The 26531-nt window shown below is 40.9% G+C and overlaps 2 protein-coding genes across 2 annotated transcripts in view; both read right to left on the bottom strand.

Annotated features, from left to right (window-relative positions):
- Window positions 1-10102, bottom strand: part of LOC113250005 (complement receptor type 1) — a 76117-nt gene extending 66015 nt beyond the window's left edge. The window contains exon 1 of the mRNA XM_057315270.1: window positions 10019-10102. Within this exon, the coding sequence (XP_057171253.1) occupies window positions 10019-10025 (7 nt within the window). The 5' untranslated portion in view covers window positions 10026-10102. The remainder of the gene's footprint in view (window positions 1-10018) is intronic.
- The window catches only part of CR1L (complement C3b/C4b receptor 1 like), a 28059-nt gene continuing 2940 nt past the window's right edge, over window positions 1413-26531 (bottom strand). Inside the window, exons 2-8 of the mRNA XM_057315271.1 lie at window positions 20057-20236; window positions 19322-19421; window positions 13120-13205; window positions 11574-11972; window positions 10218-10394; window positions 10019-10121; window positions 1413-1763 (exon numbers count right to left, since the gene is read on the bottom strand). Of these exons, the coding sequence (XP_057171254.1) occupies window positions 1592-1763; window positions 10019-10121; window positions 10218-10394; window positions 11574-11972; window positions 13120-13205; window positions 19322-19421; window positions 20057-20236 (1217 nt within the window). The 3' untranslated portion in view covers window positions 1413-1591. The remainder of the gene's footprint in view (window positions 1764-10018; window positions 10122-10217; window positions 10395-11573; window positions 11973-13119; window positions 13206-19321; window positions 19422-20056; window positions 20237-26531) is intronic.

Consider the following 26531-nt stretch of genomic DNA (forward strand, 5'->3'; position numbering starts at 1 on the left):
ACTGAGAAGAAAATCATCCATTGAATAAGAAAATTATCCATTAATTCAACAGGAATTCTTTGAGGACCTACTCTGTATCAAGTACTATGTTAAGTAAAAGATGGAGAAAATCTTCTTTGAACCCAAGGATCCTCACACCAGAGAAATCTTTCAAAATATATTATACATTTTCTATTTGTCTATCACCGATTTAATCTTTTCTTGACGACTTGAGGCTGTTATGTCAAAAACACCATGGACGGTTATAGTAATGCCATCACAATGAGTGAAACATCCCAATGGTCCTATGCAGGATCCAGAAGATGCAGAAATGTTATGACTTTTGAGATACTTACTGGTTTTTACATTTTTTCTTTCTCATTGAAGAAATACACATTTCTTCTTTTGAGTGTAGCTATCTGGAGAAACTCCTTTCCCTTTTTGATTTGATTTGTATTTGGGAAGAGGATACCGCAGCTTGAGAGAATTATGAATAATCAAAAGGTGGAATAGCTTAACCAATGTTTACACTCTAGTAATTGATTTTTGGTATATCTGGGTTCATGGGAGTATTTTTTTTTCTTTCATGCTTCTTAACTATATTCAAGGAAAGTAAAGATTTTCAAATAGCTGACTTCCAGATATGAAGGATAAAATTATCAAGTTTCATGATATAAATCAATACAAAATTTCCAAACACCTTTAGAGCAAAATATTCATTGGAAAAATTCTGTTTTATACACATGGATTTTTCAATAGTTATGATCAGAAGATGAAGCAACATCCTGCTTGATTTCATGAAAAAATAAATGGGCAGATTGAATATATTAGTAGTGTTCTTGAATTTAACACATTATGTTTCTGTCCTCTTAAAAACAAATATAAACAACAGGAAAGCAAGGTCCTAGTCTGTGTTCTTTACAGGTGTAGTCCCAATGTCTAATTATTTTAATAATAACACTTGGTATTATTTGAAACAGTCTATTTATGTGTTTCCTTGTCATTATATTTAAAGATTTAGTTATTGGGGGTGGGGGGAGAAGCCACAAACAGGAAAGGCCGAGGAAGAAGCAAAGAGACTCTCAAGCAGAGTCGGAGCTCAGCTCTGAGCCTGATGTGGTGCTCGATCCTGTGATGCTGAGATTGCGACCGGAGCCAAAACCAAGTGTCTGACGCTTAACTGACCTTGCCACCCAGACACCCCTGTTTGTTATTTTTTTCTCTTTCCTTCTACTCAAGCATGTAAACAACACAAAAGCAGGGTCCTAGTCTGTTTTGTTACAGCTGTATGCCCAGTGTCTAGAACACTGATTGTCACAAAGCAGGTGCTCAAAAAATTTCTCAAAAAGACTGAGCCTAGGAATGAATAGAAGACTGAGGCAAGGATGAAATGCTATCATTTTTGACAGAAAAAATGCCTCAGGATCTAAATTTCCCTCTGCCTATGAAGAATTTCTCTCCATTTGTAGCACACATGACGCTTATAAACATTTATAGGATGATCCCCAAAACTCGTGATGCTCAGATTTATTTCCCCCAGAAACAATCCTTGCAACAAAGAAAGATGTCGATCCAAAGTGAAGATCAACAGAGGGGCAAATATTAGGGAATTTTATAGGCAAAACACACCAAACGGACAAACAAGCAAACAAAACAAGGAGGGAGAGGCCGATCTGAACAGGCATTCCTTGTACTCACGTTCACACACAGGAACACTGTGATTCCAAAGGCTTTCCATTCCAACCAAGACGCAGTAACTAGCAGAACTGCCCTTTAAGTGGAACCTGAGGAACAGAAGCAGCAGTGACTGGGTGAGCGCACCGTTTCTCTCTCCCCTTCTGCCAAAATGCAGTTTATGGCCCAGTGAAATCCCAGGTGGAAAAGCCCAGCTCCCTGGCTTGCTCAGGCGACAGAAGCTGCAAAATCAGAACTTGTGGCAAGATTGCGGTTTCCAGTGAGGACAGAGCAATAATGAGCGTCTCTGGTTGTCGACCTTCAGGAGGTCATCTGTGCCACCTGCCCTCTGACAGCTCCCTGTCTGCCTCTGTAAGGAGCTCTGCTCTCTAGGGCACCGCGGCACTCTCCTCTCTAGTGCACCAGGAGGAAAACAGCTCCTGATTCAAGTTGGTAAATCCAAGAACGGGAGGAAAGACATCAGAGACTGCTGTTTCGGGCCAACACATTTGGAATGTTCCTGAATGACGCCTGTGGCATATCCACAGTATTGATGAGTGAAGCCAAATTATCTAGGAAAAATAGGAAAAGGTGAGCAGAGAGGATTCTTTGGAGGCCCATCCTCCTAAAACATCTGCTTATTGTCAGAGCAGCGCCTGCCTGGATTGCCTCCGGGTCCTTGCTGGGTGACAGATATTAGCTGCCTGCCACGGAGTCCTCGAAATATACTGAGGACAAGTGCTCTGCTGTCCATGCTTTTTACCTGTCAGTGGTGCTGGAACATAATACCAAGGTCATTAAGACTCCCATAAACAGTTCATGACAGAGGGGGACAAGATAGCAGCAGAGTAGGGGACCTCGTTTTAAGGGGTCCCTTGAATTTAGCTGTATATCTATCCAACCATTCTGAACACAAATGAAGTCAACCTGAGATGTAACAAGATTTATCTGGATCTCCACAAGCAGAGAAAGAGCTACTTTTACAAAGTAGGAGGTGCAGAAACTTGAATCAACCGGGGGAAATATCTGAAGATAAGCAGAGGGGGGAGGGAGCCTCCATAAGCCAGCCGCAGGAAAGTGATATAACACCAGAGCAAAAAAATTGGGACCCTTAGAAATCTCCTCTAGTAAGAGGCACCCCCTTCTGAAAAGGGCATGGGGGCAAATAGGGCAGACTTCTAGGCGGATCATTGTGGTGTCAGGATTCCAGGAGACTCAGAAAGCACGGGGGAGTCCGAACTGATAGAGTGCCCAAGCAGTGGAGCGGGGAGACTGGTTATGGTCAACGAGCCCAGAGGACTTTCAGCTCCAGGCACCGTAAACGGAGAGCTGAGCCATAGGGGGACGGCCCTCTGCGTGACCACCGGGAAAAGCACTAGAAGGTTCTGGCTGTCTGACATCCTAGGGGAAATAGAGAACGGCTTGCGCCCATGACAGGGACGGCTCTCAGGGCAGTGTGGCCCATGAGGAGACGCTGGGGACGGCACCCTCGTGAGGTAGGAGCTGTGGAGGAGGGTGCACGCGCGAGCCCACGGCCGCTGGCAGTGTGGAGTCACAGGGCACCGAGGCGCTCGCCGTCCTGTGACTCTCCCAGCAGAGGTGCAGTGGGCACGAATTGCGCTAGTCTGTGGAGTTTGGTACTCACAGAGGTGGAGACGATTGATCTGGAGTATTTGTTGGGGGGAGGGGGACCGCGACATTGTGGCTCCGGTCGGAGATTCCCACACCGCCATATTTGCTCTGAACCTCTAAAGAGGAGCGGACAGATGCCAGGGAACAAAGGCCGGGCAGCCAACCAGCTCACATTAAGCCCATCCCCCTGACAAGGGGCGGGGCAGCTCCACCCAGGCAAAGACAGCTGAGAAGCCGGGCAGCAGGCCCCTCCCCCAGAAGACAGACTGGAAGAGCAGGTGAATGATAAGCTTATTTCCCACAGGACTGTACAACTCCAGCGCCAGGGGAAAATAATATAGGGAGCTCCAGGTGTTCCCTCACAACTCGTTTATACTTCAGGCTAAAATTTTACATTTCTTTTCTGTTTCTTTTCTTATTCTTTTTTCTCCTTTGTAACACTGCTCCCATTTCAAATAGATTCTTATTTCCCAACCTATGTTTTTAAGTCCCTTCTTAACTTTTATTTTTTTCACATATATGTTTTATAGATTTATGCCCCAGACTAGCCTGTTTTTCACTCTAGTCAACTTTATCTTGATATATATGTAAGTTCTGATTTCTTTGCAATTTTGGGATATAGTGTCTTCTAATACACAGACCAGAAATCAAGAAGGAATGGGCAGATCACCCGGCTGTGTCCACCCTGAGAGATTATATTCTCTCTCCCTGCCCCTCACCACCACCCTTTTCCGCCCTCTTTTCTTTTCTATTCTTTTCTCTTTCTTTTTTATTGTTTTGGATCATCTTGGCTTTGGTGGCAGATCTGTGATAGCTTTTGACCACTTTGTATTTTTTCGAAGGTGCATTTTGCTTGGCTCTTGGTTGATATTTTGGACTCTATACATTCCCTCAACCATCCCTCAACAGAATGACTAGGAGGAGGAACTCCCAACAAAGAAAAGAACCAGAGACATTGTCCTCTGCCATAGATCTAATGGATACGGATATAAGCAAGATGTCAGAGATAGACTTCAGGGTAGCAATCATGAAGTCAATAGCTAGGCTTGAGAAAAGCATTAGTGACAATATAGAATCTCTAAGGGCAGGAATGAGCTCTATTCAGGCTGAACTTAAAAATTCTATGAATGAGATGCAGTCTAAACTGGAAACTCTAATAGTCAGTCTAAATGAGGCGGAAGAACAAATTAGTGATCTAGAAGATAAGCTGATAGAAAGGAAGGAAGCTGAGGAAGATAGGGATAGGCAGCTAGTAGCCCATGAGAATAGACTTAGAGAGATCAATGATGCCATGAAACGTTCCAGTGTCAGAATTATTGAGATCCTTGGGGCACCTGGGTAGCGCAGTCGTTAAGCGTCTGCCTTCGGCTCAGGGCGTGATCCTAACGTTATGGGATCGAGCCCCACATCAGGCTCCTCCGCTGTGAGCCTGCTTCTTCCTCTCCCACTCCCCCTGCTTGTGTTCCCTCTCTTGCTGGCTGTCTCTGTCAAATAAATAAATAAAATCTTAAAAAAAAAAGAATTATTGAGATCCTTGAAGGGGGAGACAGAGAGACTAGAAGGTATATTTGAGGAAATCATAGCTGAAAACTTCCCTAATCTGGGGAAGGAAACAAGCATTAGTGTCCAAGAGGCAGAGAGGATCCCTTCCAAAATCCATAAAAATAGATCAATGCCCCAATATATTATAGTGAAGTTTGCAAATCTTAGAGCCAAGAAAGCTATCCTGAAAGGAGTTAGGAGGAAGAGATTTCTTACATACGGAGGGAGGAACGCCAGAATAACATCAGAATTATCCACAGAGACCTGGCAAGCCAGAAAGGGCTGGCAAGATATATTCAGGGTACTAAACGAGCAGAACATGTAGCCAAGAATACTTTATCCAGCAAGGCTGTCATTCAGAACAGATGGATAGATAAAGAGCTTCCAGGACTGGCAGAAACTGAAAGACTATGTGACCACTAAGCCAGTCCTGCAAGAAATATTCATGGAGATTCTATGAAAAAAAAAAAAAAAAGAAAAAGAAAAGAAAGACCCCCAAGAGTAATATAGACCAAAAATTAACAGAGACAAACTATAGAAATAGGGACTTTACAGGCAATACGATGGCACTAAATTCATATCTCTCAGTAGTTACTCTCAGTGTGAATGGGCTGAATGTTCCCATGAAAAGGCACAAGGTTTCAGATTGGATAAAAAAGCAGGACCCATCTATATGCTATCTACAAGAGACTCATTTTGAACCTAAAGACACCTCCAGATTGAAAGTGAGGGGATGGAGAATCATTTATCATGCCAACAGACCTCCAAAGAAAACTGGGGTAGCAAGTCTTATAGCAGATAAATTAGATTTTAAACCAAAGACTGTAGTAAGAGATGTAGAGGGATGCTATATCATACCTAAAGATTCTATCCAACAAGAAAACTAAATAATTTTAAATATCCATGCCCCCAACATGGGAGAAGCCAACTACATAAACCAACTTTTAACCAAAGTAAAGAATCATATTGATAACAATATATTAATAGTAGGAGACATCAACACTCACAGCATTAGACAGATCATCTAAGCAGAAGATGAACAAAGAAACAAGAGCTTTGAAGGACACATTGGACCAGATGGACTTTGTAGATATATACAGAACGTTCCATCCTAAAACAACAGAATACTCATTCTTCTCGAGTGCACATGGAACTTTCTCCAGAGTAGATCACATACTGGGTCACAAATCAGGTCTCAACTGGTACCAGAAGATTGAGATTATTCCCTGCATATTTTCAGATCACAATGCATTGAAACTGGAACTCAACCACAAGGGAAAATTTGGAAGGAACCCAACCACTTGGAGGTTATAAAGCATCCTGCTAAGGAATGTATGCACCAACCAGGAAACTAAAGAGGAACTTAAACAATTCATGCAAACCAATGAAAATGAAAACACATTGGTTCAGAACCTATAGGATACTGCAAAGGCAGTCCTCAGAGGGAAGTATCTAGCCATGCAAGCCTCTCTCAAAAAATTAGAAAAATCCCAAATGCAAAAGTTAACCTTACACCTAAAGGATCTGCAGAAGGAACAGCAAATAAAGCCTAAACCAAGCAGGAGAAGAGAAATAATAAAGATTAGAGCAGAAGTCAATAAACTAGAAACTAGAAGAACAACAGAACAGATCAACAAAACTAGAAGCTTGTTCTTCGAAAGAATTAACAAGATAGAGAAACCTCTGGCCAGACTTATCCAAAAGAAAAGAGAAAGGACCCAAGTTAATAAAATCATGAATGAAAGGGGAGAAATCACAACCACTACCAAGGAAATAGAGACAACCATTAGAACTTATTACCAGCAGCTACATGCCAACAAACTAGGCAATCTGGAAGAAAGAGATACATTCCTGGACACTTATAAACTATCAAGATTGAAACAGGAAGAAATAGACCATCTAAACAGACCAATAACTAGCAAGGAAATTGAAACAGTAATCAAAAACCTCCCAAAAAAGAAGAGTCCAGGGCCAGATGGATTCCCAGGGGAATTCTACCAAATATTTAAAGAAGAAATCATACCTATTCTACTGAAGCTGTTGCAAAAGTAGAAACGGAAGGAAAACTTCCAAACGTGTTGTATAAGGCCAGCATTCCCCTGAACCCAAAACCAAAGACCCCATCAAAAAGGAGAATTACAGACCAACAACCCTGAGGAGCATGGATGCCAAAATACTCAACAAGATCCTAGCCAATAGGATCCAACAGTACATTAAAAGGATTATTCACCAGGACCAGGTGGGGTTTATTCCTGGGATTAAGGGTGGGTCAACATTTGCAAATCAGTCAATGTGATTGATCACATTAACAAAAGAAGAGTCAAGAACCATATGATCCTCCAAATTGATGCAGAAAAAGTATTTGACAAAATACAGCATCCTTTCCTGACTAAAACTCTTCAAAATATAGGGATAGAGGGAACATACCTCAATATCATAAAAGCTATCCATGAAAAGCCCACAGTGAATATCATTCTCAATGGGGAAAAAATTGAGAGCTTTTCCCTTAAGGTCAGGAACACGACAGGGATGCCTAGTCTCACCACTTTGTCCAATATAGTACTGGAAGTCCTAGCCTCAGCAATCAGACAACAAAAAGAAATGAAAGGCATTCAAATTGGCAAAGATGTCAAACTACCTCTCTTTGCAGATGACATGATACATTATGTGGAAAACCCAAGAGACTCCATGCCCAAATTACAGGAACTCATACAACTATTCAGCAATTTGGCAGGACACAAAATCAATGCACAGAAATCAGTTGCCTTTCTATACACTCGAATGTGAAAGAAGAAAGAAAAATTAAGGAATTGATTCAATTTACAATAATAACAAAAACCATAAGATAGCTAGGAATAAACCTAACCAAAGAGGCAAAGGAACTATACTCTAGAAACTACAGAACACTTAATGAAAGAAATTGAGGAAGAAGACACAAAGAGATGGAAAAACACTCCATGCTCATGGATTGGAAGAATAAACATTGTAAAATGTCTATGCTGCCCAGAGTGATCTATGCTTTCAATGCCATCGCTATCAAAATACCATCAACATACTTCACAGAACTGAAACAAACAATCCTAAAATTTGTATGGACAAGAAAAGACCCTGAATTGCCAGGAGATTGTTGAAAAAGAAAACCAAAGCTCGGGGCATCACAATGCCTGACTTCAAGCTATATTACAAAGCTGTGATCATCAAGACAGCATGGTACTGGCATAAAAACAGACACATAGGTCAATGGAACAGAATAGAGGCCCCAGGAATGGACCCTCAACTCTATGGTCAACTAATCTTCAACAAATCAGTAAAGAATATCCAATGGAAAAAAGACAGTCTCTTCAATAAATGGTGCTGGGAAAATTGGACAGCCACATGCAGAAGAATGAAACTGGACCATTCCCTTACACCATACACAAAGATAAACTCAAAACGTATGAAAGACCTCAATGTGAGACAGGAATCCATCAAAATCCTAGAGGAGAACATGGGCAGTAACCTCTTCAACATCGGCCACAGCAATTTCTTTCAAGACATGTCTCTAAAGGCAAAGGAAACATAAGAAAAATGAACTTTTGGGACTTCATCAAGATAAAAAGCTTTTGCACAGCAATGGAACAATCAACAAAACCAAGAGGCAACCCATGGGATGGTAGAAGATATTTGCAAATGACATTATGGATAAAGGGCTGGTATCCAAGATTTATAAAGAACTTCTCAAACTCAACACCCAAAAAACAAATAATCCAGTCAACCAAAGGGCAGAAGACATGAACAGACACTTCTCCAAAGAAGACATACAAATGGCTAACAGACACAGAAAATGAATGTTCAACATTGCTAGCCATCAGGGAAATACAAATCAAAACCATAATGAAATACTACCTTACACCAGTTAGAATGGCAAAATTAACAAGATGGGAATCAACAAGTGTTGTCGAGGATGTGGAGAAAGGGGAACCCTCTCACACTGTTGGTGGGAATGCAGGCTGGTACAGCCACTCTGGAAAACAGGATGGAGTTTCCTCAGGATGTTAAAAATAGAGCTACCCTATGACCCAGCAATTGCACTGTTAGGTATTTACCCCAAAGATACAGATGTAGTGAAAAAAGGGGCACATGCACCCCAGTGTTCATAGCAGCATTGTCCACAATAGCCAAACTGTGGAAGGAGTCAAGATGCCGTTCAACAGATGAATGGATAAAGAAGACGTGGTTCATATATACAATTGAATATTACTCAGCCATCAGAAAGGATGAATACTTACCATTTGCATCGACGTGGAAGGAACTGGAGGGGATTATGCTACGTGAAATAAGTGAAGCAGAGAAAGACAATTATCATATGCTTTCACTCATATGTGGAACATAAGGAATAGCGTGGAGGCCCACAGGGGAAGGGAGGGAAAACTGAATGTGAAGAAATCAGAGAGGGAGACAAACCATAAGAGACCATGGAATCCGGGAACCAAACTGTGGGTTACAGAAGGGAGGGTGGTGAGGGGATAGGGTAACAGGGTGATGGGTATTAAGGAGGGCAGGCGTGGTGATGAAAACTGGCTGTTATACACAACTAAGGAATTGTTGAACACTACACCAAAAACTAATGAAGTATTATATGTAGGCCATTTGAACATAATAAAAAAAAACCAGTTTGTGATATTACTTGAAATATGACAGTCAGGTTCATGCTCCTTCAATTTGGCCTAATTCTAATCAGATGACATATAATTAGATTGAAAAACACTCCTATTCACTCTTTCGTTCCTGTTCCAAATTCCACTATTGATTGGTTTGAAATTTTCTCAAAACAATCCTTGCATGTTACTTATCTTATAAATAACTGTCTTTGATATGCCAACTTTGTTTAAACAAAGGCTCTGCAATATTTATCCCTTCATGCCTACAAACTACTTTTCATTCATACATGTAATGTTTCCCCTAAATATTCAAGATCTGTTGTTCTACTTCTGCTGGTCAACAGTGTATTTACCATTTTCCCTTCTGAAGCACCTGTTCATGGTTCTATCTGGATCCTACCATACTTCCCAGTCACTGTGTCAGCTATTAGTCCTTTCTGGTACTTCTTTCCATTAGGCAGCTTGCTCTTTAGCTAGACCCCCTTTGTCCCCGGTGTCAGGATAGCAGCATCGAGTACTGAGTCCCTGTCTCTCTGCCAGGTCGCACTCACCCCTCATCACAAACGAAGGACACTTTCGCCCCAAGCTGGAAATTAGGTGGAAAGAGCACACGGCCGTTAGGGAGTTGTTCCAGGAAGTCGGCACATGATTTCACTAGGAAAACAACAACAACAACAACAACAAACAGAAGTAAGACTGTCATGTGAGGACCAAAAGGATTGATCTGCAAACAGATGAAGGTGTAGGCACCTGCACATCTCGGGGCTGCTGGGCTCCAGTTTCCCTGGGGCGAACAGCGCAGAGAAGCAGCCCCTTGGAGATCATAGCCGGGCTCACAGCGGTAGAACACTTCCTGCCCAGGGGAAAAGTTGGCCTCGTTGCCTGCGGTGTGCTTACCATGCAGAATTTCTGGAGGTGGCTGACATACTGTGGAAAGAACAGGGGCGCAGTACCAGTCAGTTATGCGGAAATGCCTTTTGCTACATTCTAACCTTTCCGAGGCATTACAGACTCATCAGTAAAGGGTTCAGGTGTAACAAAGGAAATCAAATGATACTCCTACCCTCTCCTTTTACTGTTATGGAAGTTCACAATATAGAAGGGAAATCATATGATAATTGTCTTTGTCTGCTTGACTTATTTCACTTAGCATTATCTCCTCCAGTGCCGTCCATGTTGCAGCAAATGTTGAGAATTCGTTCTTTCTGATAGCTGAGTAATATTCCATTGTATATATGGACCACAACTTCTTAATCCAGTCATCTGTTGAAGGGCATCTCGGTTCCTTCCACGCTTTGGCTATTTTGGACAATGCTGCTATGAACATTGGGGTGCATATGGCCCTTCTCTTCACTATGACTGTATCTTTGTACTATGAGAAACAAGCTGAGGGCCTCAGAGGGGAGGGGTGTGGGGGAATGGGATAGACCAGTGATGGGTAGTAAGGAGGGCACGTATTGCATGGTGCACTGGGTGTTATACGCAACTAATGAATCATCGAACTGTACATTGGAAACCGGGGATGTACTGTATGGTGACTCACATAATATCATAAAAAAACATTAAAAAAAAAAGAATATAGAAGGGAGGCAGCCAAAGTGCTCCCAGCTAGTAAGAGGCAGACTATTCAAACTGCGTTCTTCTGGGCACAAGGTCAGATGCATGACCAGAACCCCAGGGGCACTTTCTCTAGTGCTGGCTGGTCAATATGGAATTATTAGCCTTACTGGAAAGGAGTGCTGTGCCGAATAGGTGAGTTAAGGCATTTAAAGTGCTTATTGCCCAGCTGACTGGGAGGTGCCCCTCAGGTGTCAGGATAGCTGAGCGATACTGGAGCTGGTATTTTGCCCTGAGGATTGCTCTATACGAGAGTCCCAAATGTCTCCTTCTTCGATTGATGAAGCTCCTGCTTTCAAAGGGAAGGCACGTATCCATAAGCACACAAACGCACACACACACGCATACTTTCTTAATTTCATGCTTCATCGCACAGCACTAACTTGCACGGATCACCATGCATCCTTCTCCCAGAACAAACACTGATCTCCTGATCCTCTTGCAACCCATGCCCTTTGTCCGTGCCTTCATAGCCGCTGTCAGACTCACCCCTAGAGCAGCTTGGCAGCTCTGGCCCCCATTTGTTTTGGGCTTGGCATTGCACGCTGGACGGTCCTTTCAGGACAAAGCCGGGCTCACAGGTAAACCTCACGATTTCATGTAAGGAAAATAAGGTTTTGTTCTCAGATACCCTTATTGCATGTTCGATGTCTGGAGGTGTGCATTTATCGGGTATGATGCACCGAGGGGGAGGGCCGCTCCATATGCCAACGCGATTGTCTTTGCTGGTGCAATATATTGAGGAGCTGCCCACAAGCTCAAACAGCTTCTTCCCTCTCGGTCCAGGATGGCAGCGATAGGTCACCACGGTTCCATATGGAAACGATTCTCTGCCGCTGCTAAAGAATTTTCCATTGGCAATGGCTGGGGGTGGCGCACAAGGAATAGCTGGGAAAAGATATGGCAACTTAAATAATGGTGAATCAAAATACTTAGTCCGAGAAACGCAATGAGTAGAACAATTTTACATTTGTTATTAGTTTTTAATCTTTATTAATATGTAGATACATTTTTACAAGTTGTGATTTCCATGGGTGTAATAGCAAGCCTTCTGCCTTTCCTACTTACCCTACTCCTCAGGAGCATATGCATTTAAAATAATCCACATTCCATTCATTTTAGATAGCTCTTAGATCATATTATTACACCATAGTGTGCACAGTTTTCCCCTACTCATTTTCATTTGCCTTCTTCTCCTTCTTCTTCTTCTTCTTCTTCTTCCTTTCCCCTCCTCCTCCTTCCCCTCTGCCTCCTTCCCCTCCTCCTCCTCTCTTTTTTCTTAAGTAGGCTCCAAGCCCAGTGTGGAGCCCAACATGGGGCTCAAACTGACAACCTTGAGATCAAGACCTGAGCTGAGATCAAGAGTCAGACACTTAACAGACTGAGCCACTCAGGTGCCCCTGGATGTATTTCTTCTAATTCTGCATGGCTCTATTTTATGTTTCTTAAGCAATTCTCTATAGTCATTTTTTAACATGACTCTTCCCTTCTAAGGTTTCCAAACCATAGTTGGAAACATTTAGGTTACTTTAACATTTTGCTATTATAAAGAATGAAACAATGAAAAGTGTATAATGAACTCCTTATAAAAATCTGTGTTTATTTCCCAAGTGTAAATTGTAAGAAGTGGGTCAACATATATGCCCAATTTGAGGCTTATGGTACATGGTGCCTTTCAAGAGGTTTTGTGGAACTCTAAGTAAGTGAAAGTGTTGATTCATCCACAGCTTCACCAACCTTGGAGAGTATCACTTTAAAAAATCTTGACTAATTTGCCAAGCAGAAGGATTGTTATACTGGGGGTAGCACAATCAACATTACTCCAAATTAATTGAAGGGAAACAAAAGCTTGAAGGCTTTTATGCATTTAAATCCCAGATTCAGAAAAGGCACAACATAAGGAAAGAGTTGCCAGAAACCCCGTAGGTATCGAGGGATAGAATGCACAAAAGGAATTCAATTAAGATTTGTATAACTTTAGGGGGAAACTTAGAATCTATTGGTAAAGGTAATAGGAAGGAGCATTTCAACTCACTCTCACAAATCGGTGGGTCGTTATCCCAGACGACAGTGTTGTCTGAGATGACGCATGCAATAGAGGTCTTACCAATAAGTCGGTATCTAGAGGGAAAGAAGAATGAATGTTATTTTCTCTGTTCATTCTCCTTCTCAAATTGCTGCTTACAAGAGATTGCAATCTTGGAGAAATCGGAAGGACAATTTCCATTTGTCATAGTACTCTCCCTTTCCCAAATTGTAGATCTTTATTTGGACTTAAATTTTTTATTCAGGGCTTCTAAGCTAAATGGGCCCTCTCCTCTTTATTACTTTAAGCTACATTTTTGTTTCAACCTAAAGTGTTGAAGACTCATCACACTAGAACCAAAGGAAATCTGAGCAGAACAAAAGAGGTGAACACGGATTTCATATTGATCCCTCTTACACTGTTGGTGGGAAAAAAAGGTGGTACAGCAACTTTGGAAAACAGTGTGGAGGTCCCTTAAAAAAGTTAAAAATTGAGCTACCCTATGATCCAGCCATTGGACTACTGCGTATTTACCCTAAAGATACAGACGTAGTGAAGAGAAGGGCCATATGCACCCCAATGTTCATAGCAGGATTGTCCACAATAGCTAAATTGTGGAAGGAGCCGAGATGCCCTTCAACAGATGACTGGATTAAGAAGATGTGGTCCATATATAGAATGGAATATTACTCAGCCATCAGAAAGAACGATTACACAACATTTGCAGCAACAGGGACGGGACTGGAGGAGATAATGCTAAGTGAAATAAGTCAAGCACAGAAAGGCAATTATCATATGGTTTCACTCACTTATGGAACATAAGAAATAGGGAGATCGGTAGGAGAAGAAAGGGAAGAAGAAAGGGGGAGCAAACAGAAGGGGGAATGAACCATGAGAGACTGTGGACTCTGGGAAACAAACTGAGGGCTTCAGATGGGAGGGGATGGGGTATTGGGATAGGCTGGTGATGGGTATTAAGGAGGGCACATATTGCATGGTACACTGGATGTTATACACAAATAACGAATATTGGAACATTACGTCAACAACTAAGGATATACTGTATGGTGACTAACATAACATAATAAAAAATTACGATAAAATTAAAAAAAAGAGAGAAAAGAAAATGTTAAAGGCAGACATTCTCAGTTAGCATGCCACAAACTGTTCAACGTGAGCCATAAAACTTGGGAAATTTAAATTCCCCTCATTGAGAATGTCTTGCAAAACTATAGTAGAATATTAAAACCAGGATATTGACATAGGTATAATCCACCAATTTTATTCAAACGTCCTCAGGTTTGTTTATACTAACTTGTGTGTGTGTGTGTGTGTGTGAGGGTACTTACATCTATTCAATTGTTTATACAGACTATTTTTAAGAGGGGTTTTAGGTTCACGGTAATATTGACCAGTAATAGTTACCATATACTCCCTTTCCCTACACATGCATACCTTCCCACATTATCGACATCCCCCACCAGAGTGGTAGAGTTGGTTGCAATTGATGAACCTACATTGACACATCATTATCACCTGTGGTCCATACTTTACATTAGGGTTCACTCTTGGTGGTGTACATTCTATGGGTTTGGACAAATATATAATGACATGTATCTACCCTTACAGTATCACACAGAGAACTTTCACTGCCCCAAACATCTTCTGAGCTCTGCCAATTCCTCTTTTCCCCCTCCCAACCTCTGGTAACTATCAGTCTTTTTACGCCATATTTTCTTTTCCAGAATGCCACTTTCCTGGAATCGTACAGTATTTAGCCTTTTCAGATTGGATTCTTCCACTTAGTAAAATGCATTTAAGTTTCCTCCATGTCTTTCCATGGCCTGATAGCTCATTTCTGTTTTCCGGAGTGGGTTTATGATTTTATACTCCTATCAGCAGTGAATGAGTGCTCCAGTCCCTCTACCTCCATGCTAGCATTGGGTGTTTTCACTAGGGTGTATTCTAACCATTCAGATATGTGTGCAGTGTTGTTCCATTGTTGTATTAATTTGCATTGTCCTAATGGCTAATGAAGCTGAATACCTTTTCATGTATTTACTTTCCATGGATATATTCTCTTCACTGAAATGTCTGATCATGTCCATATGGGGTTCCATAGTGTACCTCCACTGAAACCCCAGAATCCCCCTTCTATTGGCAGTAAGGTCTTGGCAGATATAACAGCTAATATGAGGTCATACTGGATTAGTGTGGGCCCTAATGCAAAGACTGTTGTCTTCAGAAGAAGAAGGACATTTGGACAAGGAGACAGACAGAGGGAAGACAGTGTTAACCTATAGAGAGGCAAAGCCACGTGAGAACAGAGGCAGAGATACGAGTGATGTGTTTGTAGCCAAGTGATGCAGAGGACAGCTGGCAACCACCGGAAGCTAGGAGGAAAGCATGAAATGGATTCTTCCTCAGAGCTCCCAGTAAGAGCCAACCTGCTGTCACTTTGGTTTCAGACTTCTTCAATTCCATCCCTAACTTGCTTGAGTTTGTATCATGAATTGGTATTGGATTTTGCCAATTGCATTTTCTGAGTCAACTGATAGGAACACATACATTTTCTTCTTTAGTCTGTTTATAGAGTTGATCGTGTTGATTGATTTTTGAATGTTGAATCCATCTTGCTTACCTGAAGTAATTTCCACTGTGGTCATTGGATGCAATTCTTTTCATGCATTGTTGGGTTCGATTTGCTAATATATTAGAGATGCTAAAAACATCGTCAATAAAGTATAGCAAATCAAGTCCAGAAGTATATAAAAAGGATAATATACAATGACCAACTGGGATTTCTTCCAAGTATGCAGTTACTATTTCTACAGAGACAGAATTCACAGTTAGTAAGTTCTTTTCTTTCAGTTCTTGAACTAGGTGGGCCCCTTCCTTCTGGTCTCCATATTTTCAGAAAATAAACCCACCGCCGTTCAAATTGTGTTCCCCTATAACCAGCATGTCCTTTCTCTCTCGTTGCCCCTAAGAATTTTTTTTTCGAGGGGATTTGTAATTACTTATTGAAGCGATTTTATGATGGCTGCCTTAAAATCTTCGTTAGAGAGCTCCAGCGTCTACTTCCTCTTGGTCCTGGCATCAGTGGATTATCTTTTCTCAGTGAAGATGTGATTTTCCTGGTTCTTGAAGTGACACGTGATTTTCTATTGTACCCTGAACATTTTGGATATGATGTTAAGAGACGCTTGATCTTATCTGAATCTATTTTAGCGTGTCTCCACCTCTTTAAGGCATTGTGTAGATTCTGGCCGTCTTTCATGGGCTTTGGTGCCAATGACTTTAATTTTCCAGTCTTGCAGTGCTATTCTGCTGCTTCCTTCTCACGGCTGCACTTACATTCCTCATGGGTCCCTGCTGATGCTGCCTGTGGACACTGGAGGTCTTCTCTGAACTGCCTGCTGTCAGTAGGGGAGGAATGGGAGATGTTGGGACCTTAGATGGAGAGTAAGCTCTCTGGCCTTCTCTGGCTATCTGGGGAGGGTGAAGGTCCCCCTTCATTTGTGTTGTTGCCACCAGGGGAGGGAAGCTTCTATCTGGGCCGCATTTTGCTGCTGAGTGGAGAATCAGGAGACACGGGCCTGGGAGGCTTTCTCCTAGTGGATGGAGGATCCAGAAACCACGAACATGGTTTCCGTTCTGCTGCTGGGTTGGTGGCTCCCTGCCATGGGTGTGGGGTCAAGAGATGCTGGGCCTGGATTGTCTTCTGCTGCTGTGTGGAGGGCTGGGACGCTGGGCCTTCTCGCATCTGTCGCATGAGTGGAGGGGTCCTCTTACTGCCGGCTTGAAGTCTTGGTCTCAGAATAGGGCCCAGTGCTGCTGGCTGGTGTGGGGCATGAGGCAAAATTCTCATTGGGACTAAAGCCCAGGTCTTCCCATTGATACAACTGTTGGTGGACTGGGACCTGCTGTGGGACTTGAGAGTGATAGACTACCCACCCCCATCCCTGATTTCTGCTTATGCTGTTCTTGTGGGCAGATTGGGCCACTATATCCATCAATGTGTCTTCCCACAACAACCTCACTGAGCTTCCCTTTTCCTGTTCCTTTGACCAGAGAACAGACTTCACTCTCCCTCTCTCTCCGCTGCCTGTTGACTATTCAGGGTGGTATTCCTTTCCAGCACCCAGTCTGAGAGATAAAAAGAAAACTCAGGGTCCTCACTATGGTGTCAGTCTTTAAGATCTGTGGTTCCCCAGTCCCTCTTCTTTCCACCTTTCCAAGTCCTTTTATGCTTGCATGTTGAGCAGTTTCCAGGGTACTTAGTTACATGTAGAGAGAGACTCAGGGAAAGGTGAGTCTGCCCATCTTGTCCTGGAACTGGAAGTCCTAGTAATTGTTCTTTAACTCTGATTACAAAAGTTAGTACATATACATTGTATTAAAAAGTGAGAGATACAGAAACCCCCAATACTGAAAAACAAAATCACCGAAACTCTATCTTACAGAAATTAGCATAAAGTTTAAGGCAGGCCTTCCTAAAAGTTTTATGTGCATCGAAATCACCTGGGTATCATGTCAAAACGTAATTCAGATTCAGTAGGTGTGAAGATTCTGCATTTCTACTAAGCACCCAGGCAATGCTGACCTTGCTGGTCTGTGAGCCATACTTTGGATGACAAGGACTTAGTGTCAATTTTACAGCCTTTTGTATAAAGAGATATACACATAACAATGACAGCAGTTGTCCTTCTCCTACATGGACTAATTTTTCTATATTTGTTTGTTCAGTTGGAAATGATACTTAAAAACTTTATCCTACTGGGTTACATCCATTCCGATTTATAAGAATTTGTGTTCTCCATTTTTTCGGTCAAGATGGAGTCATTTGACTAAAATGCTAGCCCTTTAAATTTTTTCCTTAACTTCTAGCTTCCTGTATTTATTACACAAATTCGTAAATAAATGTGATTACATCAATTCAATGTACTATTGGATATATTTGCAAATTCAAATTTGTTACAATTTTCCGACATCCATGTATTGCATGGAGGGAGATAAAGGTAGTGATTAACCTCAGAATTTAATTCTGAGAATTTATTTCTTAGTTGTGGATCATAACAAAATAAGTATGACAACCACTATCCTAGACAACTTTTTCACACGGGCGCTAGGAGACATGTATACTTATTGTGGGAATGCTTATGATAGGCAAAACAAAACAAAATAAAAAAACAAATGAGAAATAATCCAAATATAAGAACCAAGAAGAAATAAATTGTGGCATATCCATTCAAGGAAATGAATTACAGAACCACATGTATAATTGTCAGAATCAAAATATTCAGTAGAAAAGCAAGTTGCAGAGAAGTGCATTTAACATCATGTCATTTATATACAGCTCAAAATATGTAAAGCTAAATCTAAACTGAGCAGGCCTATGTATGGGAGAAAACGGAAAACAAATGCAAGGGAGTGAGTGACACAGAATTCAGGATGGTGATTTCCAGAGAGATTCCGGAGGTGGAGGAATGGGAATTGGGAAAGGCACCTAGGAGGTTTCTAACGTACTAGCAATGTTTCTTACAGTGGATAGAGTATACACTGAAGTTCACTGTATTGTTATCACCCATTTTAATGATCACTTATTTTATATGGCTTTTAAGTAAGCTAGAAATAATGAAAACAACGCAGAAGTTAAGGTATAAGGTAAAGCAGTCTCCCTAGTTCTTTCTTTAAACCAAGAATATGCCCACAGCAAATTTCTGTACTGGGTACATTTCTGGAGAGGGGCTATAACAATCAAGATTTGCCTGTCCATCACATTGGCTCCATCATCCTAAACAATTCATTCTTCCCCACTTCTGAGTCCACCATCTCCAGCTCTTGTTGCTTTGGGGGAAGAATATATGCACGGATCCACTCATGTTTGTTCCATTGGCTTCTTTAGAGACCAGTTCCTTCCCATTTCATGACTGCTTCTCTGGGTTTTAGGTGCACTAATCTGGTGTGCAATAGGCATCTTTCCTGCCCACCCCTAAGTTTCTAGCATGGATACAGGTTGTCCCTATTTTTCAAATCTTTGTTTAGTCATTTCAAATGTAATTAAATACCTGGATTCAAGCCACCACCTCGGCTTACAAATGATACTGCTGTGTTTTAAATGGACAGGTAGACTTTCTAAGACTCTTGTTTAGAGATTGGTGCTACAGTTCTGGAACTGTCATCCCCAATGATGCTGTGGCCAACTCACCCTTCATTACAGGCGTAATGAACAGTGGATCCAAACTGGGTGTCTCCGTTTACGATCATTTTGCCATTTAAGGGTTCTGCAGGAGTGCCACATGACTTACCTAGGGGACAGAAGCAGAATTTGGGGATTGGGTATAGAACTCTCCGATGTCCTCTCAGTAAGGACATAAGGTCTCAACCTGGCTGGAACTTACTGAAAATCATTTGTCGCTCTACAGATTTTGCCACCTGGAAGAAACTTACAAGACAGCCTCAGGGTCAGCCACCTACTAAGCTCCAAGTTCACAAAAGACCTTCCCTCCTGATTGATCTCATGCCTGCATTGTGCCTCCCAGAAAAATGTAAACTTCAGTTATTACCAAGGTGGTTACTTTGTCATTCAGCCAGTGTAAATCAAAGATCTCAATGTCTGGAATTCTCCCCCCACCTATGCTTTTCTTTCTTTTTCTGAGTCATTCCTGACCTAGTTCCAGTGGTGACAATGGGAAACCCCTACTGAATGGAGATTTTCCCTGCATCGTGCCTTGTGATGGTCATTTCTCATGAAATGAACTTGCGATGAAGATGCCAGCAAGTGAGGGGTAGGCAGATGTGACAGACAGAGAAACTCTCCCATGTGCTCTACTTGAGGCAACTTTAACGAGTCATGTGTCTTAGTTCCAAAATCTGAAGAATTGAATCAGCTCTTATGGATGTTTGATTGACACAGAGGAGTTCTCAGTCCAGAGGTACTTACGTGTACAGATGTTTTCAGCGCTTGACCAGACTGAGTTCGGTAGGCAGGTGATAGAGAACACTCTCTTCTGGTAACCAGGGCGGCACTCATACTTCAAAGATGTCCCAATGGGAAACTCATACTCGTCAGTCGGATTTGCAGGCTTGGCAAAGGGAAGCTGTTCCGGGGCTTTGCATTTACCTGGAGGCCAAGACCACAGTGACATCCCAGTGAACGGAGAAACTTCTACTCTACTTCCTCTTTCCCAATATGCTTCATAGATGTGATCAAAGAAAAGAGCACCTTAATAATGTTAAAATGATTGCTTCTCTCAGCAGTGATCTTAGAAATGAGCTTCTTATTTCATTTTTCAGCTTTATTTATTTATTTTGAGAGAGAGAGAGAGAGAGAGAAAGAGTGCACATGAGAGGGAGGACGGGCAGAGAGAGAGAAAGAATCTCAAGCCGACTCCCCACTGAGTGCAGAGCCCAATGCGGGGCTTGATTCCAAGACCTCGAAATCATGACCTGAGCCAAAGTCAGCCACTTAACCAACTGAGCCACCCAGGCGACCCTGTCCACAATTCTTAATAACTATGTTGAGCACTGCTCAACTTCTCAAACCTTAGAATTCAACTGTAAACCACTACCTCATTTCTTCTTCTACAATAACGTTCATTTGATACTTAATCACAGCCACTGTTAAAAACCCAGTTTTGCCGAGATTTGTTGTCATCAGGAGGAATGTGCGGGGGGAAAAACGAAACGAACTCTCTTCCATCTAACATATCCAGGAGCTACAGGTAGCTAGAGTTGCACAGTATCTGAGAGATACCAAGTTCCGCTGTTTCCCCCCAAAATTAAAAATAGTGCATAGGTCTCCTGTGCGGTCCTGGAGGCTCCCAGGGCACATCAGCCCACATTTTGGGAAATGCAGCACTCTGCTAATCTTTGTCTGTAAAGTGGGTTTGTCTATTTGTATTTAATAGATCTGTTGATGTATTTAGGTTAGATCTATCATCTTACTATTTGATTTTTGTCCATTTCCTATGTTCTCTATTCTCTTGTATTTTGCCTCATTTTGATTCTGAATTGTATTTATTAATTTACTCTTATTTCCTTTTTTAAAGAAGATTTTATTAATTTAAAGAGAGACAGAGAGAAAGAGTGATCAGGGGGAGGGGCAGTGGGAGAGGGAGAGAGAGAATCTCAAGCAGACTCCCTGCTGAGCGTGACCTGAGATCATGACCTGACCCAAAATCAAGAGTCAGATGCTCAACTGACTGAGCCACCCAGGAGTCCCTATTGTTATTTCTTCTCATTAGATTATTTATTACACATTCTTTTACAGCTCCTTTAAAGATATCATGCGTCCTTACCATGTTAACGTGCCTTGGACAATTATCATTTCCCTGAAATGAAAGAACTATAGATAATGCTAACTCCATTTACCTCCTTCCTGTCTTCTGTTCTATCACGATTATGTTTTTAAATTCTACATATATTTTACATTCCCATTAGTCATATTCAACGTACACACCGCCAGCTGTTTGCTGGGCTACAGCCATTTGCTACTAAGCTGGACCCTAATGGTAATAGATTCCCTCAGCAGGCTCAGCTAGGATTTTGAAAATCTGGAGAAATGTGTGGTTGCCTAAACAACGAGCTCCCAAAGACATCCATGCCCTCATCCTTAGAGCCTGTGAATGTGACCTAATATGGCACCAGGGCTTTGCAGATGTGATTACATTAAGAATCTCATGATGGGAAGATTATCCTGGATTAGCTGGGTGGCCATAAGTGCAATCACAAAGGTCCTTAAAAGAGGGAGGCAAAGGATCAAAGACAGAAGAAGGACATTTAAAGATGCTGCTGGTGTTGGCTTTGAAGGTAGAGAAAGGTGGCCATGAGCCAAAGTATGCGGGCAGCCTCTGGAAAAGAAAAGAGCCAGGAAACCTAATCTCCTTGGAGCCTCCAGAAGAAACACAGTCCTATAGACCCACTTGAGAATTTGAGCTCCAGAACCATAAGAGAATAAATTTCTGTTGTTGTAAGCCATAAAGTTTGTGGTAATTTGTTAGAGCGGCAATAAGAAACTAATACAAGAGGTAACAATGTATAGTGTTAGAAACTGGACTCACAGAGACCGGACTTGAACCTAGTGTCTTCTCCTTACTAACTGTGAGGGAGAAGTAAAAATTGTACATTGGGATACTAGCCAGAATAGAAAGGAACATGGGAGCTTTCACTACAGAAAGCTTGATCTGCCTCTTAGGGGTTTTTTTTGACTGTTTCTTTTGCTGTGCAGAAGCTTTTTTCTTGATGAAGTCCCACAAGTTCATTTTTTCTTTTGTTTCTCTTGCTTTTGGAGATGTGTCATGAAAGAAATTGCTGTGGCCGATGTCAAAGAGGTTACAGCCTATGTTTTCCTCTATGATTTTGATGGATTCCTGTCTCACATCGAGGTCTTTCATCCAGTTGGAGTTTATCTTTGTGTATGGTGTGAGAGAGTGGTCAAGTTTCATTCTTTTGCATATAGCTGTCCAATTTTCCCAGCACCATTTATTGAAAAGACTGTCTTTTTTCCACTGGATGTTTTTTCCTGCTTTGTCAAAGATTAGTTGCCCATAGAGCCGAGGGTCCATTTCTGGATTCTCTATTTTGTTCCATTGGTCTATGTGTCTGTTTTTGTGCCAGTACCATGATGTTTTGGTGATCACAGCTTTGTAGAACAGCTTGAAATCCAGCATTGTGATGCCCCCGGCTTTGTTTTTCCTTTTCAGCATTTCCTTGGTGATTCGGGGCCTTTTCTGGTTCCACATAAATTTAAGGGCTGTTTGCTCCAGCTCTTTGAAAAATGTCATTGGTATTTAGATCGGGATGGCATTGAAAATGTAGATTGCTCTGAGTAGCATAGACATTTTAACTATGTTTATTCTTCTGATGCATGAGCATGGAATGTTTTTCCATCTTTTTGTGTCTTCTTCAGTGTCTTTCAAGAGTGATCTGTAGTTTCTAGAATATAGATCCTTTACGTCTCTGGTTAAGTGAATTCAGAGATATCGTATGATTTTTGGTGCTACTGTAAATAGAATCGATTCCCTAATTTCTCTTTCTTCAGTCTTATTGTTCATGTATAGACATGCAACTAATTTCTGAGCATTGATTTTGTATCCCACCACATTACTGAATTGTTCTATAAGTTCTAGTAATTTGGGGATGGACTCTTTTGAGGTTTTCCATATAGAGTATCATGTCATCTGTGGAGAGAGACAGTTTGACTTCTTCTTTGCCCATTTAAATACATTTTATCCCTTTTTGTTATCTGATTGCTGTTGCAAGGACTTCTAGTCATATGTTGGATAATAATAGCGAGAGTGGGCATCCTTGTCGTGTTCCTGATCTTAAGGGAAAGGCTTTCAGCTTTTCTCCATTGAGAATGATATTTACTGTAGGCTTTTCATAGATGGTTTTTATGAAATTGAAGAATGTACCCTCTATCCCTACATTCTGAAGTATTTTAATCAGAAAAGGATGCTGTATTTTGTCAAATGCTTTTTCTGCATCAATTGAGAGGATCATATGGTTCTGGACTCTTTTCTTGTTGATGTGATCTATCACACTGATTGATTTGTGAAATAAGTGGCAGCCCACGGAATGGGAGAAGATATTTGCAAATGACACTAGAGATAAAGGACTGGTATCCAAGATCTATAAAAAACTTCTCAAACTCAATACACGAGAAACAAATAATCAAATAAAAAATGCCAGAAGATATGAACAGACACTTTTCCAATGAAGACATACAAATGGCCCAGAGACACATGAAAAAATGTTGAAAATCATTAGCCATCAGGGAAATACAAATCAAAACCACATTGAGATACCACCTTATGCCAGTTAGAATGGCAAAAATTGACAAGGCAAGAAACAATAAATGTTGGAGAGGATGTGGAGAAAGGGGAACTCTCTTACACCGTTGGTGGGAATACAAGTTGGTACAGCCACTTTGGAAAACAGTGTGGAGGTCCTTTAAAAAGTTAAAAATAGAGCTACCCTAGGATCCAGCCATTGCACTACTGGGTATTTACCCCAAAGATACAGACGTAGTGAAGAGAAGGGCCATATACACCCCAATGTTCATAGCAGCATTGGCCACAATAGCTAAATCGTGGAAGGAGCCAAGATGCCCTTCAACAGATGAATGGATAAAGAAGATGTGGCCCATAAATACAATGGAATATTACTCAGCCATCAGAGAGAACGATTACCCAACATTTGCAGCAACATGGACAGGACTGGAGGAGATTATGCTAAGTGAAATAAGTCAAGCACAGAAAGACAATTATCGTATGGTTTCACTCATTTATGGAACATAAGAAATAGCAGGGAGATTGGTAGGAGAAGGAAGGGAAGAATGAAGGGGGGGGTAAACAAAAGGGGGAATGAACCACAAGAGACTATGGACTCTGGGAAACAAACTGAGGGCTTCCGAGGGGAGGGGGTAGCGGATTGGGATAGGCTGGTGATGGGTATTAAGGAGGGCACATATTGCATGGAGCACTGGACACAAACAATGAATCATGGAACACTACATCAAAAACCAAGGATGTACTGTATGGTGACTAACATAACAATAAAAAAATAAAAAAGAAAGCATGATCTGGTTTCCTATTCCTCCTCCTTTCCCAATTCCTCAAATTATAAGAAATATATTAATGTGAACTCCATAAACTCAAGACCTACCGTAGTTTATATAAAGAAACACATCTGCATAGCTTTATGATCTATTAAATACAATAGTTCAAAAATACTTCAAGTATACAATTGGATGAACTTGACATACGTGTGCACCATGAAACCATTACCACAATCAAGATAGAAAATGTTTCCATCACATCCCCACCAGTGTCCTCATTCCGCTTTATCAACCCTCTGTCTCTCTACCCCCTTCTCTAGGCGATCTCTGACCTGCTTCCTTTTACTGCAGATTGAGTTGACTTTCTAGAATTTCCTATAAACCAGCTCACTTTGTTTGTACTTTTCCCCTTCTTTGGTCTGGCTCTTACACAGATCATTATTTTGAGATTCATCCAGGTTGTTGCATATATAAAAACTATTTCTGTTTTTGCTGGGTGATATCCAGTAGTACAAATACCCCTTGATCGAGTTTGCCTACTTGACTGTTGAATGTCCTTTGGATTTGGATTGTCTCCAGTTGTTGGCTAGTACAAATAAAGCCACTGTGAAAATCCTTGCCCAAGTCTCTGTGTGGTCAGATGCCTTCATTTCTCTTGAGTCAATACCTGGGAGTAAAATGCCTAGTCATATGGCACATTTGTGTGTAGCTTTTTAAGAAACTGCCAAACTGCTTTCCAAAGTGGTTGTATCATTTTACCAAGGAGCAGTGACTCCAGGTACTTCACCTTGTTGCTGACCCTTGGTATGGTCAATTTTTAACATTTTAGCTATTCTGGTGGGTGTATATCGTCATCACATTGTGGTTTTTGTCTTGGGTGACACAGTCCACTTGGAAATACTCCCGATTCAAACTCTCCATTCAAGGCAGATGGGTTTGTTCTGTGATAGAACCACAATTTACTTATTATTACTTCCATGTCCTTGGTCAAACATAAACTGTCAACCCAGAGTACCCTCTGCTCTCCAGTCTGCATGTCCTACTCTTTTTTTTTTAATTTTAAATAATTTTTTATTATGTTATGTTAGTCACCATACAGTATAGCCTTAGTTTTTGATGTAGTGTTCTACTCTTTATGAAAAGATCTGGTTTCCTATTCCTCCTTCTTTCCCAATTCCTCAAATTATAAGAAATATATTAATGTGAACTCCATAAACTCAAGACCTACCATAGTTTATATAAAGAAACACCTCTGCATAGCTTTATGATCTATTAGATACAATAGTTGAAAAATACTTCAAGTATACAATTGGATGAACTTGACATACGTGTGCACCATGAAACCATTACCACAATCAAGATAGAAAATGTTTCCATCACATCCCCACCAGTTTTATTCAAACACCTCTATCAGTTGAAAAAAGAGCATGCGGTTTCAAAACTTTTATATAATGATATTTAATGTCTAAAAATCTTTATATAGTTATTATATTAGTATACAATATATTATATTGGTATATGATATAATCTAACTTAATCTATAATATTATGTACTGTAATATATAATTTGGTATCTTATATATAACATTAATTTATTATATGACAGTACATATTATATTATATTTTACAGATTAATGTATATTATAAATTATAAACCACATAAACTATACCAACTTAATACTATGTATTAAATTATACTCATATTATATAGCTTAATAAAGCTATTATATAATATATAATATAATTATATGTTAATTATATAACCAAAATTTGTAATATGTCATGTTATCTAATAAATATAACATAATGTATACGTATAACATTGTTATGTAACAGAAATATAACTATATTATATTAC

Source organism: Ursus arctos, unplaced genomic scaffold (genome assembly GCF_023065955.2).
Source record: "Ursus arctos isolate Adak ecotype North America unplaced genomic scaffold, UrsArc2.0 scaffold_2, whole genome shotgun sequence".
In the NCBI taxonomy this organism is placed as follows: Eukaryota; Metazoa; Chordata; class Mammalia; order Carnivora; family Ursidae; genus Ursus; species Ursus arctos.